At 39.6% G+C, this 18,628-nt stretch overlaps 1 protein-coding gene across 3 annotated transcripts in view; it reads left to right on the top strand.

The window, feature by feature from the left end:
• LOC105187364 (sex-lethal homolog) overlaps positions 1 to 18,628 on the top strand; it is a 45,904-nt gene that overhangs the window by 13,019 nt on the left and 14,257 nt on the right. Inside the window, exon 6 of one of the 3 annotated variants that reach the window (XM_025306792.1) lies at positions 15,375 to 15,456. The exons of 1 other annotated variant lie outside the window; for it this stretch is intronic. In XM_025306792.1, coding sequence (XP_025162577.1) covers positions 15,375 to 15,421 — 47 coding nt within the window. In that variant the 3' untranslated portion in view covers positions 15,422 to 15,456. Of the gene's footprint in view, positions 1 to 68; positions 342 to 15,374; positions 15,457 to 18,628 lie in introns of those variants that run through there. One more of the 3 variants, XM_025306793.1, reaches the window with a different exon arrangement.

The following is an 18,628-nucleotide window of genomic DNA, read 5'->3' as shown; positions in this document are numbered from 1 at the left end:
GCTACGCTAGCGGAGCAAAGACTTTATTACTGTTAAAAAATTGTAAATAGTTAAATCGACTTTTACAGCACATCGACTGCGCGCTTGTTAGCTGCACGTATCGCGGCACTACCAGGATATGAGAGTGGATAGAGCGCACCTTCCGTTTGTTCGAATACTCGTTGTTCGAAACCTGCGACGCGCCACAAAGAATACCACCGACTGCATGGGCGATACTAGTAGCTAACTATTAGTTATGATAAATGTATTGAGACACGGCTCGAGATTCTCCTAGAATAGAACTTCGTCCCGGAAGTGTATCTCTCTCTCTCTCTCTCTCTCTCTCTCTCTCTCTCTCTCTCTCTCTCTCTCTCTCTCTCTCTCTCTCTCTCTCTCTCTCTCTCTCTCTCTCTCTCTCTCTCTCTCTCTCTCTCTCTCTCTCTCTCTCTCTCTCTCTCTCTCTCTCTCTCTCTCTCTCTCTCTCTCTCTCTCTCTCTCTCTCTCTCTCTCTCTCTCTCTCCTCTCTCTCTCTCTCTCTCTCTCTCTCTCTCTCTCTTCTCTCTCTCTCTCTCTCTCTCTCTCTCTCTCTCTCTCTCTCTCTCTCTCTCTCTCTCTCTCTCTCTCTCTCTCTCTCTCTCTCTCTCTCTCCTCTCTCTCTCTCTCTCTCTCTCTCTCTCTCTCTCTCTCTCTCTCTCTCTCTCTCTCTCTCTCTCTCTCTCTCTCTCCTCTCTCTCTCTCTCTCTCTCTCTCTCTCTCTCTCTCTCTCTCTCTCTCTCTCTCTCTCTCTCTCTCTCTCTCTCTCTCTCTCTCTCTCTCTCTCTCTCTCTCTCTCTCTCTCTCTCTCTCTCTCTCTCTCCTCTCTCTCTCTCTCTCTCTCTCTCTCTCTCTCTCTCTCTCTCTCTCTCTCTCTCTCTCTCTCTCTCTCTCCTCTCTCCTCTCTCCTCTCTCTCTCTCTCTCTCTCTTTTTCCCTCTCTCTCTCTCTCTCTCTCTCTTTTTCTCTCTCTCTCTCTCTCTCTCTCGCCCCGAGCAACGATTCTCGTTGTTAGACAACTTCCGTCTTTTCGAATCTTTAACAGTTAATGGCCGATCCAGTTATTCTAGAAAGAGCCAGAGAGAGGTGGATCCCGAAAGATTTTATAGGAAGTAATGCATTGTTCTCGACCTTGACAATCGTCCATCCGTCGTGGATTTATTGTACTTCGTCATTACGAGCAATAGGAGAAAGTCGGGCGTCCGAGACGTATTTCGTGTTTTCGTCCTGTTGTCGTAACTCGAGCGAGATAATACCCCTCGGTTCCTAATTTTCCTTAATTACTAAGACCCTGTATACTTCGATCTCGTCGTCTTCTAGCTGTTACACGATTCGATTCAATACCTTTGTTATATTAGCGCGTTACACGTTGTTATTACAAAACAACGTTCTGTTAATACAAAACAATATACTCGGATGGCGGCTATAAAAATAGTTAGAAAGCACCGTTTCGTACAAGTTAGCACCGTCGAGCCAACCCTTATCAGCCGTACCGCTTGTTATGTTAATTTCGCAACAGCGCGTCGTACCTGATTGTGCTCCACTTTCTTCTATCTTGTCGTAGATCGTGTTTACGAGAGGAGGAAGGTCGTCCGTTTTCGCATCTAATCGGTGCTTGCCCTTGACGCGGATACTTTGTACGCACGATAATTATGTAATTAATTATACAACAATTGCGGAATAATAAGATGTGACGCGTCATGAGTGATTTTTCTAACGGTTCTATAATTTTCGAAGACACTTGAGAAACGCGTAAGATGTTTCGCAGCTCATTGATTGATTGATTGATTGATATACACCGATGTGAATGTTAATTAGAGAGTCGAACGAAGAAAACGTATAAAAGGGCTCGAAGGTTGCGAGTAACATCATTAGTTAAGGATGGAGGTCACCCAATCACGTGGCGCGATCGAGTACCCGATCCACCTTGCTCAACGTAAGATATCTATTAGACGCTTTGTAAGGATGAAACTCGCGACAACAGATGTCGGGATTTTTAGGAGTTCGATATTGTAAAATACTCCGATATTTGATCCGCCTCGATTGTCGACCGATCAGTAGTGGGAGAGGCTGTGGTGTGAATATCACACTTTTATCAATATTTCCGATTGTCGGTATCTCTTTGACTCGAGAATTGTGCGAATTAAAATGATGATGTTTTTGGCGGTAACTTGAATAATAACGTTATAAGCGCGGATTGATTTGCGGAGTGATAGCAGATAAGAGAAATCAACATTCAAGCAAGAAAATTCATTCGATGCGTGTTGAACGCGCTAAACGTTTAGAAATACACGAGCAATTTAACTAATCTCCTCTAAAGGATATTGATCGGTTCACAACCGTTGCGTAATGCGTTGCACCGAGCACAATCGCCGCTAGATGATAAGATGATTTAATCGTTGGAAACTTGAGCTCAGTAAAGTAGACGAATTAATGTAAGAGGTCTCAAGTATATCTTTCCACGTACAGTTTACATCATGAGAGGAACTCCTGTCGTTTTTTCGTATTTCTAATCGCGAACGCTGTTGATACCAATTAAACGACGCGACGATATTTTACCTCCGGATATTTCCACTGCGAATGTAGAAATATTTGTCTGTCTGTCTGTCTGCCTATAATTGTAAGAGAACGACTCATTTCTGAAGTGTCTCAAATTTATATTAAAAAAAACTAAGGCAGAGATTACATGTGTAATCTGCAGCGATGTAAAACGATGTGAGAAGAACAAATTCTTCGACTTGTAAATTCGGTGTTAATAGAAATTGTGCACTATCCGAGCGCTTCTATGTGATATTAGGAAGACTCGTAGTGCTCTTTATTTGTAAATTCGCGATCTCGGATTTCGGAAATGCGACGTGAGTTCGACCTGGCGTTGTAATTGAAAAAATGCGATTGTAAATAGGTTTAACATTAAGATATTAAGTAGTAAATTGTAAGGTATAACGGATCGAAGAATGTACGAAAAATGGTTAAACCCGAAGTCCAGTAGTGCTAACGATGGCTGTGATAAGGATAAGGAAATATTAAGAAAGAAAAAACAAAAAAAAAGAAGAAACAGAACATACCGACGAAAAAGCAAACTGACGAAATTCGTTTTTTCATTTTTGCTAATTCATTTTTAACATCGACTTGAACCCACGTCGATTACCGCACACATGTGTTTACACACACTTGCCATGTACAATATACCGGAATAATTACTTTAGAGAATACGGCGAACCGTAATGTAATAAGAGAAGCTTCTCCGTAACGTCTTGCCTGTTAGTCGAAACAGTGTTAATTAATCGTTAATGCGTTAAGAAACGCAGTGTACGGGGTGTTTGGAGTTATCACAATTCCCCTTGTTCGCTTCGAATTCTACAGACTACTGAAACAGTGTGGAACAACAATCGCGGCGACAAATGTCCACAAAGCGAACGTGAAACTGTGACAACAAAAAATTTTTTAAACCCCGCTTTCTAGTTTCATGGACGATCACGTGGTAAAATAAGTACGTGGCAATTTGTTTGTTCAGGAAATGTGGTAGCTCGAGATCACTACGTACACTACAGCATACTTGCAAGAGAAGAAATTTGTCTTCTGCGGCCTCGCTTAAGATCTCCTGCGACATTATCTTAATTATATTTGTCCGTCATATATTTTTTCCGTTCGTTCTTTTAAGAAGAAACTGTGTACATATATACACACACACACACACACACACACACACACACATACACCTAACAAGAACGAGTTGTCGTCGTCGTTGGACGAGTCCAACATTAATTGACAGCATACACGCTCACACACTCACACACACACACACACACACACACACACACACACACACACACACACACACACACACACACCCACACACACACACACACACACGTGCGCATGCATACACATATATACACATATGTAGCATCTAGAGAGAGAAACACGCATAATTACGACACATAACACTTAATGATCGATGTGATCGTATCTGGTTGTACGAATATTTGTATTTAAACACGTTGAGCGTTAAATGTGAATTATTGTATCGTCTGCCGCTTTCTGTACTGATGATTTTTTGCGCTGGTGATGTTGATCGACGTCGATGTCGATGTCCGTGACGCGACGCGAAATCAAATCGAGGTCCTGGTGATTAGCCGCAAATTTTCAAACTAGAAAAGAAATCGAAGTCGAGTAAAATTGTCATCTCTCTGTGACACTTTTTTTTATACACGGTTGTTTCCTCCGGGGAAATTCTACCGTAGGAATTACATTTCCCGTTGCGTGCGCTGTGTGTCTGATGAGTATTCTCTTGTTGACCTCGACAGAACTCTCTGCGACCTTGACAATCGAATAAGCGCGAGGAAGCGCGACGAAGTTCTCGTCACTAGAGAGAAAATCATCAGAACAAGAAGTACGTCTCACGCGAGAAACGTTTTGGAAGGAAAAAGAAAGAGATTCATCGCTCACACTGTTCTTGATCTTCCGGAAATCTTCTTAATCGACATCTTACACATTTCCTATTCGCACACGAGGTTCGTTGCGCGACCGTTCGTTAAATTTAATTAAAATGCTAGAAACTGATATCACGTCTAAATTATTCGCATGTCTCTCCTCTGTCTCTTCTCCAAGAATACACTTTTCCTTCGCCCGTGCGATGCTCCTAGGGATACGAGGGTTGAAGCGCAAATGTGCCAGCAGGAAACATGCACGTAGGGAAATTGACTCGAAATTCGGCACACGAACTCACTGTGAAATTATGAGCGATTTCTGACCACTTGCTTCTCAAACGATACACGTAGAAAAATTGATCTCAACTTTGGTGCACGAACTTACTGTGGAGTTGCGAGCGCAGACTCCAGTCATTTAACTCAAACAACACGAGAGTGATAAAAAATAACTACGAATATCCGGGGCGACGATACACAACGGCTGCGTTCAAGTGAAACAAAGAGCTCAATGCACGATCAGTGATCATCGCTTGCGCTTGAAGTATATTTTTAGAGATGCATTATAGATCTAAAAGAATATCTCAATAATATTAAGTATCGCTTGTTCAACAATCATGTTTTTTGAACACAGCCAAAGACCTGATTCTCTTTTTTTTTTTTTCCCAATAAAATCTGCTTGTTAAAAATATTATTAAGCAATAAATATTGCTTGGTAACTTGATCTGACTTAAGTTGTTGAAATTTCATCGGACTGCGGTTACGCATGAAATTTGCGTCGACGCTATAAATATATTCGTCAATTTTCGCAGACTGAAAAATTTTGATTTAATTATTATTTTCCAGACTATTGTCAAAACACGAGCATTAAATTTTACCTTAAAACCGATAAAAGTGCAGTTAGTAACATTTGATGTACCAAATATATGTCCATTTTCTATACAAATATTTCGTTGGTTCGCGCGGTTCAAAGATGTAGTTGGGAAGATTTGGAAAACGATGAAAGGTCAGAACATCTCATCTCGGCCAGCAACAAAGAACTTCTTGAACTTAACTCATCGTGAAAGAACGAGAGCAAAAGGTCGATTATGAGTCTTTTCTGTAACGTAAAATTATGAAAAGCGAAAATCTTCTAGCTAGGAGGCGCGTTTGGAAGTTCTTACTTTTTACGGGTTCATACCGAAGGAAAATATTCATGATTGACTTCGAGATAAGGATTAACCATTGTGTGACCTTGTGTACGATGGCAGATGATTTCTGTGTCGATAAGAGAGAGAGAGAGAGAGAGAGAGAGAGAGAGAGAGAGAGAGAGAGAGAGAGAGAGAGAGAGAGAGAGAGAGAGAGAGAGAGAGAGAGGGAGGGAGGGAGAAGGTAATCCTTAAGAGATTTTTTAATCGAGCATTTGGACAGAAAAGAAAAAAAAAAGTATTGCACATGCTTAATCACACACATACACACACACTTTGTCGGACGTTTAACGATGCGATTGCATTCAGCACGCTGAAAACGCTGATAAAGACTTCCCGAGAGAAAATTCTCAAAATCCTCGGAATCGATTAAGAGGTGAAATGCAATGTGTTTACAATATTACGCCGAAATAAAGCGAACATGCTGAATGGAAACCGACGAACTTAGCAGAAGCTGCTCGCAAAAATTGCAGTCCCAAAAATTAGGACTGTTGATTTTATTTTTACTGCAGCATCCGTCGTGAATTCGTCGTGAAATAGCGTGAACGTTACTGGCCGTTTTAGAACGTTGTGGAAGCGGACTAATCGCTTAAGGCCTGAATATCGCGAGCCAGGCAGGTGGTGGTGCTTCTTGCTGTACAACAATACACCGGTTCCAGACGGTTGCCGTGCTGAGATTTTTAGCTCGAAAGCAAGCCGAACGTGCTTACCCGCTCATTATATTCTCCTTATTTGGCGTAGTGCGGCAATTCTTTTGTTTCCGCAACTGAAGTTGCCGCCAAGGGCGAGATATTTCGCCAAGACATCAGAGTTACTCAGAACTCCCGAACACTCACACTCTCTTTGCGATCAGCAGCGTCCAAGGAAGAGATCTTTACAGGTTGTTTCAGCTGTTGCTTGATAATGACACACTCATATCAAGGCGCTGAGTGTGTATCCCGAATAAAACAAATTAATTTGAAACGTGACAGTTATACAGTTTCTTTTTCTTTTTCTTTGTTATATACATATATATATATATATATGTATATATATATATATATGAAATGTCTTGTTGTATATTTGATCATCAGACTGCGCATTTTGCTTGATTGAATTTGTGAACAATTTTCGCGCTGATACACGCGCGATCACGAGGGAGCGTTGTCTGAAAAGCATCCTCCTAAGCGAGAGCTAAATATCATCTGCCATCGTCTCAGGATTGTACAATTTTCCAGGAGGGAGCGGACTCGGGGTTGGCGGGGGACGAGCCCGGGGCATCGGGGGGCCACCGGGGATGGGCATGGGCATCGGCAGCGGTGGTGGCGGCGGCGGCGGCGGCGGCGGCGGCGGCGGCGGCGGCAGCGGTGGCGGCGGCGGCGGCGGCGGCGGCGGCGGTCCGGGCATGCTGGGTCGTGCGGGTGGGTTTGGACCGCGCGGTGGTGGCGGGCCTCATGGCGGCGGCGGCGGCGGTAGCGGTTTCTTAAGTGGGGGCGGTGGTGGCCCCGGTGCGATGAGAATGGAGAAGATTCATCCGCATCGGTTCAACCCGATCGGCATGGGCGGCGGCAGCGGCGGCTACGTGCAGTCGCATTTCTGGTGACCGCAACGCGGCGAGGACAGCGACGGGGACAGTAACAGCGACGACAACGGCGTCGACCGCTGCTTTCATATTGTTTCATTCGAGACAGGCCTTCGGGAATTGGCGTTCGTAACGTGTAGCCGGGAACTGATCGGGGATAGGTCGGGCGAAACCGAACTGGACGATACCGTAGACTGTGGGAAACAGTACACGATCTCGAAGAATTGACATGTAAATCCGTTTAGATAAAATTTAAATTATACATACATACATATATATATATGCATATATATATATTTTTTTTTTGGGATATTATATTGGGATATATATATATATACATATATATATACACACACACATGTAATATCCCAAATTCAGTTGCGAGCTGCAGTTGCTCTCAGATTAAAAGGGACGTAACGCACCGATGATTTCACGTGTCGATTTCGAAGACGAGTACTGATTTTGTACGGTTCTACCGGACGACTGAAACGAGATACGGCTACGGATTGACGCAGAGGAGAAGGTCCAGTCCTTCAGTGTCAATAGCATTGATACACATTTTCTTAGCGGTAAAAGAATGACGAGTGTTACATTGCTTTCTCGGAGAATAGTCCTGTTGTTTTATCGTTATTGAAAACATGTTGTCTACCGTTTTAAAGATTGCGCTTCGAAAGTACGTTCTATAATTTCCGATCTGTTATTCTTTTATCACTAATGACACTGACACTACTAAGATCGGACTCATTTTCCGCGCGCCACTCTGTACTCTCGCGATAGCTAAGGAGAACGCGGCAAAATTAGGAATAAAGAATTAACTAGCTAAGGAGCGTCCCTCGAACTTTAAAGACCATGCACTTTCCCCAATTTTATTTTTAACAGATTAACCTTATAGACTCTCCATGAGAAGATAAGCGGTCGTTCAATTTCAACCGCTTGCTTCGTTTTATTCTACTTCACCTCGAGCGATCGCCAAAGTTCAAGGAAAAGAAGGAGGAATGAGTTTACATTTAGGATTCGCATATAGATGATCTTGTCAGAGACGATACAGCTAACAATGAGAAATATTATTTTTTAAGTCGAATCCAACCGATTTCCGATTATAATTGAGTATTTTGTAGTGTCCAAGTTGTACGAGACACTCTGGGAAATTCATAGCGAATCTAATGCGCGTATCATTCTAATTGGTCGTTTATTTTATTTGAATATGTACATGGCATGTACGTACGAAACCTTGCAACTTCACGATCGCTCGAACATACACTGTACGTAAGAGAGCATCGTTTCAGCTCATCGATGTTCGGCTTATATTCTTATGTAACACGGTAGTTATTACAGCCCCCGTAAAGGGTGCGCAGCCCTCACATTGTCATCCACAATGGAGCTGTTTAGACCGGACAGACTTCGGGAGTAGTGTTATGCGAGAGCTAAAAGTTTTACATGTTGTTTCAAATTTCATTTTATACATGGTTCTGTCTTAAAATAAAATACTAGACACTTCAGATTAGGGAATTAATTGTAAGAGAGTTTTATCGCAAATGGATAGTTTTGGCGGGTAAACGTTTAAGACTTCTGTTTCTCCGCCGCGGCCATCTTGATTAATAACAGAAGTGGGAAAATGCCTACCTAAAATTATAGCCTGATTAAAATTATATTTTGAGATAAAAGGTCTTTTATTTATATAATACTCGTTTTATATACTCGTTTTATATACTCGTGATCGATTAAGCGTTTGTAATGTATTTTGAAAATTTTTCTTTCACTCTTACAATCTACGAATAACCGTAAGACAAAACCATAAGATTAATATGATAAAATCATGAAAAAAGTTGGATTAAAAAGTTGGGTTTAAAAGCTTAGATTAAACATTAGACTTACAAGTTATATTATGAAAAAAGATTACCACCTGAAATTTATGATTATTATGGTTATAATCATTTTACAGACAGAAAATTCTTTTGCTTCAATGTATTTCGCGTGAATTGTGCGTTTTCCTACTTCTGACGTTATTAATCTGGATGGCCGCAACGAGGCGGCAGGAGTCTCGAGCGTTTTCTGCCCGACACGGTGCTGAATGACAAAATTTCATTCAAAGGAATTCAGCACCTATACATATATAAATAATGAATGTTATAATGTTACAAGGGTACTGTTACAACTGTTCGACGTTAATTTATTTTTCTTTAAAATGTGTTATTAAATATATAAACTTATATTTATTCTATATCCTCATATGCAGTTTTAAAGGGGACGAAAGAACTTTTCAAAATCAATTCGGCTCGATTCTGAGTAAATGTCGACGGAATGATGAATTATTGTATAAGAAAAATATTCTAGATAATAAAAGAGAGAAAAGAGAAGGAAGTTTCATAATAATTAGTGCACTTTACAATTGTGATGTCTAAATTTTGCTAAAATAATACCGTGCTGTACGCGTCACATTACACCGCGGCTTTGTGTTCCGTTTACAAATTAAATCTCCTTTCTCTCTCTCTCTCTCTCTCTCTCTCTCTCTCTCTCTCTCTCTCTCTCTCTCTCTCTCTCTCTCTCTCTTTTTTCCTCTTATGTATATATTTAGAACATATTTTGTATATATTAATTATATGATTTCAATGATATGTATTCAGAACTAAATATGCCGGATTAACTTTGAGCGGTTGTTTTACCTTTTAAAACTGCACATGAATATATATATGCATACATATGTGCATAAAGAGTACGGATTTTTTTTAATTTTTTTAATGTAATAGGACATATTTCAAGGAGAAATAAGTCAACCTTGAGCAGTTTTCATAGTTTCCTTGTGAGAATATGCGATATAAAAACGTGCCGCGATTACTTTAGACTAAATCGATTTTACCTGCATGTTGTAATAACAAGCTGACTACTGACAGGGTGAATTTAATTTAATATTTGGGAGCAGTATTAGCGGTATCGCGTATTTTTTCATAGTCCGTAGGACAGTTCGGAACACGTTGTGCACGCTGTATTTAAGTTCAATTTACCGGCGTTTACAGAACTCATAAATGTTGTTGCTGAACCGAGAGTGAGAGAGATCTTATATCTTAAAATATTTATGTAAAGCCGTAAACAACTTGGAATAAATACCATTAGCAACTATATTTATCTTTTGTTAATTGATCGTTAAGTGTACATTAGATTCTATTCGTATGTGTGAGTGTGTATGCGTGCGCGTGTGTACTTGTGTACGTGTGCCTGTATGTAGGTGTATGTATATATTATGTATACATAATATGTATATTGTATACACATATTAGGGCTTCCAAATATTCGTACATCCAATTATCTGGATATCTGAAATCGATTCCGATCCGAAAACTCAAATCCGCACTATTTGAATAATTTGAATAATCTAAATTATTTCCATCCGAATCCAGAACTGAATTTGAATAATCCAAGTTGAATTGTCAAATTGCTGATAAAAAATATTGATCTGTTGATTCTTACACACACACACACACACACAAGTATTATTATGAATTAATGATGTTATATATATATATATAATTAACATTATATATATAATTAATATATTATATTATTAATATATATTGTTAATAATATAAATTCGTTGTGAACTTGATAGACCCGAATTTAAGTTCTTTAACACCGTTCGGACATCTTGGAAAATTTGAATCGCTCGGATAACTGAAATTTAAAGCGTCACATTTGTACATTATCCGAACAATTGGATATTCGAATAGTGTCAGACCTGAAAGAAAAAGAAAACTTCGAAGCCCTAATGCTGATATACATGGTGTATACTAATTCATGCGCACTAATTACATACTTTTCCCTTACTAAAAAGATTTGAATCGAATGGTCGTTTCGAATCGAGTCGTTTCATACACAATGCTGAATAAAGTAATAATTAAATAAATTCAGACGATGTGTCGTTTTTTTTTATGCGGGCGCACACTGATGGTGTGGCTGGTAATGCGCGTAAGTGCTGCGTTGCAACGTTGCTACACCGCCAACACTGCTTGGGTGCAACTTCCGATAGTAAAGTGAATAAATTCCTTTTTCCAACAAGAATCACGAAAACATGATTCTTCGTCACATCACGCTGATGATGATAAATTATATAATTTATGGGAGAGGTATTTCGGTCTGACAATGTTTATATAACACGAGCCAACTTTATTTGTCGGATTCACACATATTGCGACCCACTTAACAATCAAACGTTGACACTTTGACCTCCAATAAAGTGATCTAAATAAATCAGATTAATTCCTCTGGATATCCGAATTTTGGATAACAAATAACCTTTTATCTTCCCTTTTATCATAAGGAAAACCGACATGAAGAATTGAACTCAATGTCTCCAATGTCTCCTATTTATCGGACAGAGTATTGAGTCTATTATATAGATTAACGCACTGATAATATTTAACACAATATTAAACCAAGAGAAATGTAAAAAATTGGATATCTACTTCAACCTGTATAGATAAAAGAGTCTTCTATATAATTTCCTCGTTAACATATTATCTTCTCGTTCAATTCAACTATACGCAGTTAACAACACTTTGGACCGTTATTGGTTAAATTATGTAGCAAATTTTATAAGATTTATTTTACAAAAGCGAATTATGTATGTGTGTGTGTATACAACACAAACGATTCCTGTTTGGTTTGTGTCGAAAAAGTTAATTGGTTAATTAAATAAGATACTCGTGGAAAGAACTTGTTAAATCATCTACTTTATAATTTGTGTTAATATAAAAATTTAGAAGGTGAAGAGAAAACACAAAATAGAATACAATTGTACGTATGAAAAGAACTAATTTTGTGCATCTGAAATTTCATATATTGGTAAAAAAAAATTTTTTTTACCCCATTTTCTTACTTTATAATATTTTTCATTTTTAAGATAATTTCTAAAAAAATCAGGTGATAATATAATAAAAATTACTTGAAAAAATTCGTTAGAAGATCACAACTACATGGTGTGATGTATAGAGAAGAAATGATTTAAAATTAAGTTAAAATTAATATATTTTTAACATTAACTTTTGTTCTAAAAATATTATCTAAGTTTCGAGTGCCGATAGGTACAAAAAGCAAAAAGATGTCCATCTTATGTAAAAACATGTATTGTTTTGAGTCTTTCTTTGTAAAAAGGAATTAATCCAAATTTATAAGCGTAAGGAACAAAGATTTCTTTTTATTTTTAACGTGTTACATTGACCTGCTAAGTCAAGCCCTATTCAGGTCAATTCAGATAATGAAGTCTTCTCTAAGAGCATACTTCTAAAACATGTGAATCGAGTAGAACACTCGGCCACGAGCAATGTTGCAACGGAGCGCTCACGCACACTACCAGCGAATCCGCTGACTTGCTTAATAATTACCACCTTATTGAATATTGCGGATGAAATAGTTCAAGATTTTTTCCAGTTGAAAGTTTTTTAATGAGGAATGTTATATTAATCAATGTATGCGTGGAGTAATATGACACATGATTTATATATATAGGATGTCTGACCATTAATGACAATGCTGGTGTGTAGTTGTAACACATCAAACTGTACGGAAAAGTTCTTCACCTCTTTTTAAATCCTGCAATAGTTGTTAAGAAATTAAAGAACATCAGCGAATAAGTGCGCGCTTTCATTGTCCGGCATTGCCATTATCCATTATGTTGTTAATCTCCAGGAGATTGTAAACAGATTCGAAACATCTTGGATGATACTATTTACAAAGCTCGTCCTTTTTAATAGATATCTGATGCCCCTTGATAGAGGCTGAAATTTCATTAATGAACATTTAAGAGAAAAATTTGTCAGTAAACGTCGTGATATTTAAGAGAGAATAGCAGAGAATCTTTTTGTTCATTTCGATGTACTCTAGCAGCACGGAGGGGCGTTGTTATTAATTGTTAGACACCCTATATATATATATATATATTAGCTATTGGATCCTATGGGTGTATGCACGTACGCGAGTGTGGTATATTTGTGCGTGTGTGCGTGTGTGTATAGTACGTACATATCACGTGAGATATATTTCTGTTTTTTGGACTAGTTGTCAAAATTTTGTATATTTTGTGTACTTAAGGCCTGTCGATTAGCGTAGAAAATTAGCGCGGGTGAATCTCGAGAATTGTTCGATCGATGAGTCGATCGTTATCGTCATTTTCGTCGCAGGTGGTACATGTTGTAGACGCGTAAGGGGATTCGATAATATTTCAACACCTTATGGACAATGTGAGACTGACTTTTTATAGAGAACAAATTTTAAGCGAATATGAGGGAATTGCGTGTATTGTCGTATTGTTAACTGAAGGAGAGCAAAACGGGGAAACGTTGTGCTGTGCTCGTTTCGAACCAAGTGCGATGGGTTTAGAAAGACAAAGCGAAGTGTCTGCGAGAATCTGTGATTTATACAAAGGAGGACAAATAAAAATTTGATAATCACCCACGTTAGAGAGACAAACTGGAAGTAAGATCGTCGTACACATCTCTACTTCAATTGCTTTGTTACATAATTACATAATTACATTTAAGTGTCGCGTTAAAAATGATTCTGAAGCAATAACAAGGTAAAGGTAGAACCAAGAATTGTCCTACTAATAAAATTAAGCAACATTTTTTAACTTAGTGATATCATTTATTTTCATAAGCAGATCACTGTCGCTTTGACGTTATATATATGTGATTTGTACGCGTGTATGTATATGTGTGCGTGTGCGTGCGCGTGCGTGTGTGTGTGCGTGTGTTTGCGCGCGTGTTATGTAACGTCTTCAAAGTTACCTGAAAACAATTATTATTATAATTATATTAATATTATCATCATCGTTATCATCATCGTTAACGTTAAGGAATGCATAACCATACGAATCAATCTACAGACTAGCGAAACTTATTTATTACATTAATGTAATTATCATTCTGTAAAAAAAAAAGAATATATATGTATATACATACACGCACGCGCGTGCGCGTTTATGTTAATATAAATATAAAACTACCAAGCTTGTGTAATCGGCAAAAATCTCTTGACGAGAACATAATGATGAAGATTAGAGTGTGACTCTTTATTCGGCAGAAAAGTGAAAAATGCGTGATAAATATGAACGGATTTTGCAGGTGACACGAGCATTCGATCGCGCGATGATCGACGTGGTTTCGACAAAAAACAAAAACAATAATTAATACATGTGATTTGTCGCACCAACGGATGTGTATCAAAAGATTTAATAAAAAAAGAAAAACAAATATTACTCGCTGGGAAAAGGATTTCTTTATGGCGGACACTACTGCAAAGTTTATCGCTTAGAAACGTTTTGATTAATACAGAGGGATATATTTCTGCGCCAACACAGATTTATACGTACAGAAGGAAGATTGAATGAGAGTATATCGAAATTTTCATTTAAAAAATATTTTATTAATATTAATATGAGACGATCTTGGTCAGACGTTGTGACATTATGCACATGAGATACAAATATACGTGTAAATTAAAATTCTTGAGGATTTTTAATTATTCGAGACTTTAAAACAATCTCCAATTTCGATTGCGACTCGAAACGACGTGAAATATTCATAATATACTTGAAGTAATTCGACGTGATCTTTGATCTGAATCCCTTCTTAAACTTATACGTTTTTAGTTAACGTGGCTCGAATCTATCACTAATTACAACTTTGGTACAATTTTATCGATGAATTTGGCCGATCACAGTGTTGCCCTTCAAAAGGCAGCTTGCATTTTGTAGAAGCAAAGTGCCCGATGACGAGCCGCAACGTAATCGCTGTTTAACGTCTTTGAATTCACTGGCACTATCTTGCACGTCAGGTATAACGGAACTTATCAATTATCGATATTTACACGTTATAAACATTCCCATTCAGGACGTCGTTCACTCATGTACAGTATTATCGAATCGAAGAGGAGTCGTTTCCTTGCGAGTGTTGCCGTTAATTATTATTACATATTGCATAGACGATTGTGCGTGGTCGCGTTTGTCGTAATTTGATGCGGCATAAAAAGTTCCTTCGATTTTCACAAAACTGTCACAACAGATATTTACGGGTTTATTCCCTGGCAGAATAGCCGTAGAAGAGAAAGCGTAGGCAACGGAGGGTGCACTCTCCACAAACTGACGATTTTCAAGTTCGAACAGGGAACTTTATAACAAAATGGCCCATTCCACCCACAGGATGCTGCGGCCTAGAGATTAGCACCGCCGCGCCGGCAAACTCGTGAAGAGGAAACAGGAAGGGGCGGATAGCCTTACGCAGACCGAGATACCACCTTAGTGAGCTTATCCTCAAGAACACAACGATGTTCCATCCGTATCGAGAGAGAAAATCGCTACGCTTTGTCCGTCCAAAGGACGCAGAACGAGAGAGACTTTGGAGAGAGTCGGGAGCGAGCAGATTTTTACCGGCGACGATCCGGTGACGCAACGTTGAAAATCCGGCCGGAAATCGCCCGCCGATCCGATCCGTATCCGATGTTACTCAGGCTGCGTTTCCGATATTTACTGCGATATTTAAGGCTGAAAATCTATAGTATACGCGACACAAATGATGTATTTTCAGTACTGGCAGTAGATGTCGGAACGCAGCCTCAAGCAATTTTCAACGTTATCAAGGTTGGATGGTCCCACCGACTCGTCACCCATCCTTTTGACACCAGCAGTGTTTTTTCTGTGTGTTCTTCCCCTTTCCCTTCCCCTTTCCTTATTTCTTTGGCTTCCCTTCCCTTCCCTTCCCTTCCCTTCCCTTCCTTACCCTTCCCTTCCCTTCCCTTCTCTTCCCTTCGCTTCACTTCCCTACCCCAGCCCCTTCCTTTCCCTTCCCATCCTCTAATCGCGTTCCCGTTAAACCAACCGAAGTTCTCCCCAGGAAATAATAGCGAGACGTTTTGTACAGAACGCACATCTGTCCCGCGTGCATTCCGTATGTGTAAAGCGCGACGGTCACGGGCTTTGGAGGCTAAATTATTTTATCGCAAGCCGTACGGATTTTACAAATTTGAAAAAGTTTTCCATGGCGATTTTTTCGGTGGTACATTCAAATAACATTTGCGTTACACGCGTTGCAAAAGTCATGTAAATATACGTGACGTGATGATAAAAAGACCCAATTGAGCGCGAAAGTTGCAGCAACATTGTTGCAATATCTATGGGAATATACGTGACACGATGATAAAAAATATACATGACATGAAAGTACTTCTTTAAATAAATTAAGTGCTATGACTTATTGCATCGGTTGTTAACCTTGCATACACACACTTGTATGTGTAGACACATATAAATGTATGTATTTTGCACTTGGTGCAATGAACTTGGTAATATTACCTTGCGTGTACGCACGAGACTGGGTGTGTAAGATTGCCCTTTTTCTTTTCAGAACTTTTGTAAAAATAGCAATAAACCATTCACTATCTGGTTACTAACTTCTTTCCAAGTTTGCTAATAAAAAAGCTCTTATTGCTATATAATTGTGCGTTACTTGCTTCGTGTAGAAAGTAAGGAGAGAACTCAGGAGCAAACTTTGTTCGCGCAAGTGAATGTTTAATTTTACGGACGGGACGAAACGCGATATAAATTAGACTTCTTTGTTAATTGTAATTATAAATATAAAAGTAATTAAACGAAATGTTTCCATACTGCCAGCGTTAAATTTATGTAGCATTCGCATTTTCATAATTTTAACTTAAAATTTCATAATTAAATATCACATCGTAACGACGTTAAACATAAAAAAAAGAACATCTGGGTACGAAACTATTGAATATGTTGCTTGTTTTTTAATAAGTTGCGAATAAATGAGATTTTTCCCAAAAAGTAATTAACTTCAAAAAGTAATTAACTGATGTTGCAACATCGAATCTATCACTAATTTATCAATTTTTTATTGAAAACGGTATTGGGGATTAAATGTTCGGAATGAAAAATAAAATTGAACGGGAAAAGAGAGAAACAGAGACAGAGACAGAGAGAGAGAGAGAGAGAGAGAGAGAGAGAGAGAGAGAGAGAGAGAGAGAGAAACAGAGAGAAACAGAGAGAGAGGGGGGGGGAGGGGAGAGGTGAGAAGGATAGAGAGGAAAAGAGGAGTCGCAGTCGAAGAGTATTGTTGGGATGACTCACCACGCACGTTTTAGTTTATTTTCTTCAGGCCGAATCAACACGAATCCCGATGATACACGGTTTGAGGTCAAGTTTTTAATGCTCGTTTACGCAACTTACCGGCCGATAAAATACGCTTTTCTGATTTAATTCATTCACGTACAGCGATACTTTCAGTTCGGAACTTTTCGTACTACAAGTACGGATTTCTCTAGAACGTGAAATTTAATCAGCGGACGTTCCGCGGCACAATTAACTCGAAGGGAACGTATCAGCGTCGAGTTTTGAAAATAATGAGCGTACGTTGCTGGATCACGTGTCAACAAAATGGCGAATTTAGAGCAAAATCATGAGAGCAGAAATATTTAATAGCGACAAATTTAAACGATTCGAACGGCGATCCGTTCGATTAATATCGAATGTTTGTTTACTCCGGACAGAGAAAGAGAGTCGCAGCGAAAATAATATTCATCGCGGACAAGAAAGAAGAAAACAACCTTGCGTTCGTACCCTTTTTCACAATGTACATCAATTTCAAGACGATGGTCGCGCGCGCGTAACTTCTCGTCTAGCAGCGGAGACGTGTGAGAAAGGTGAGAAGTTTCATTGTGTTTTCATTGTTCGAGGAATTTTACGATCGCTCAAAAAAAGTCGCCGAGTCACGTGAAACTTTTCACTTTTCCCCGGCCCGAAGGAAAAAAAATTGCGCGCCTGCCGTCCAGCCGTGCGAAACAGAAGAGGCCGGAAGTTTGAACCTTCGACTTGTTCGATCTGCTCGATCTCAAAATCCCGAGCACTGTTCCGCGTAAACCCGACGGAGTATTCGCCCCGTGTGAGCGCGCATGGCTTTACCCATGTATACGCGACATCCGGTACGGTGATGCACGCGTCCCACGAGGAGGAAGATATGTATTTGTTTCCGCCTGGCCTGATACTAGCGGATACTCGCGGTAAATCCCACCGCAAGATCTCCATTTGATGATAAATGCCGCCGCGATATCGCGCGGCGCGTGCGGCAATGCTGACGGTAGAATTCTTTCCGGCGCGTAGCAGCGACAACCGACATGCAATACACGCGGAATCTCGAGGGCGACTGCTGAGGATTTTACGGAGTGCGCGAGCGGAGAGGGAACGAGAACGGCGCGACGGACGAAGAGAGCGGGCGCACACGTGGTGCCCTGGTAGATGCCGCGCGGATTTCGCTCCTGGGTTTCTTGCTTCGTTTTAGCTCAACTAGATTGCACTTTTTGGCCTTTAGACAGAAGTGACTGCATAAGCTAGCATCGAAGGGTGAAGCGAGAGTTCCGGTGTAGCTGAAAAGTTCGGTTAAGTGA

This window comes from Harpegnathos saltator, unplaced genomic scaffold, assembly GCF_003227715.2.
Source record: "Harpegnathos saltator strain DR-91 unplaced genomic scaffold, Hsal_v8.6 scaffold8, whole genome shotgun sequence".
Taxonomy (NCBI): domain Eukaryota; kingdom Metazoa; phylum Arthropoda; class Insecta; order Hymenoptera; family Formicidae; genus Harpegnathos; species Harpegnathos saltator.
The sequence above is the reverse complement of the archived record's forward strand: the minus strand, read 5'-3'. Positions and strand labels throughout refer to the sequence as shown.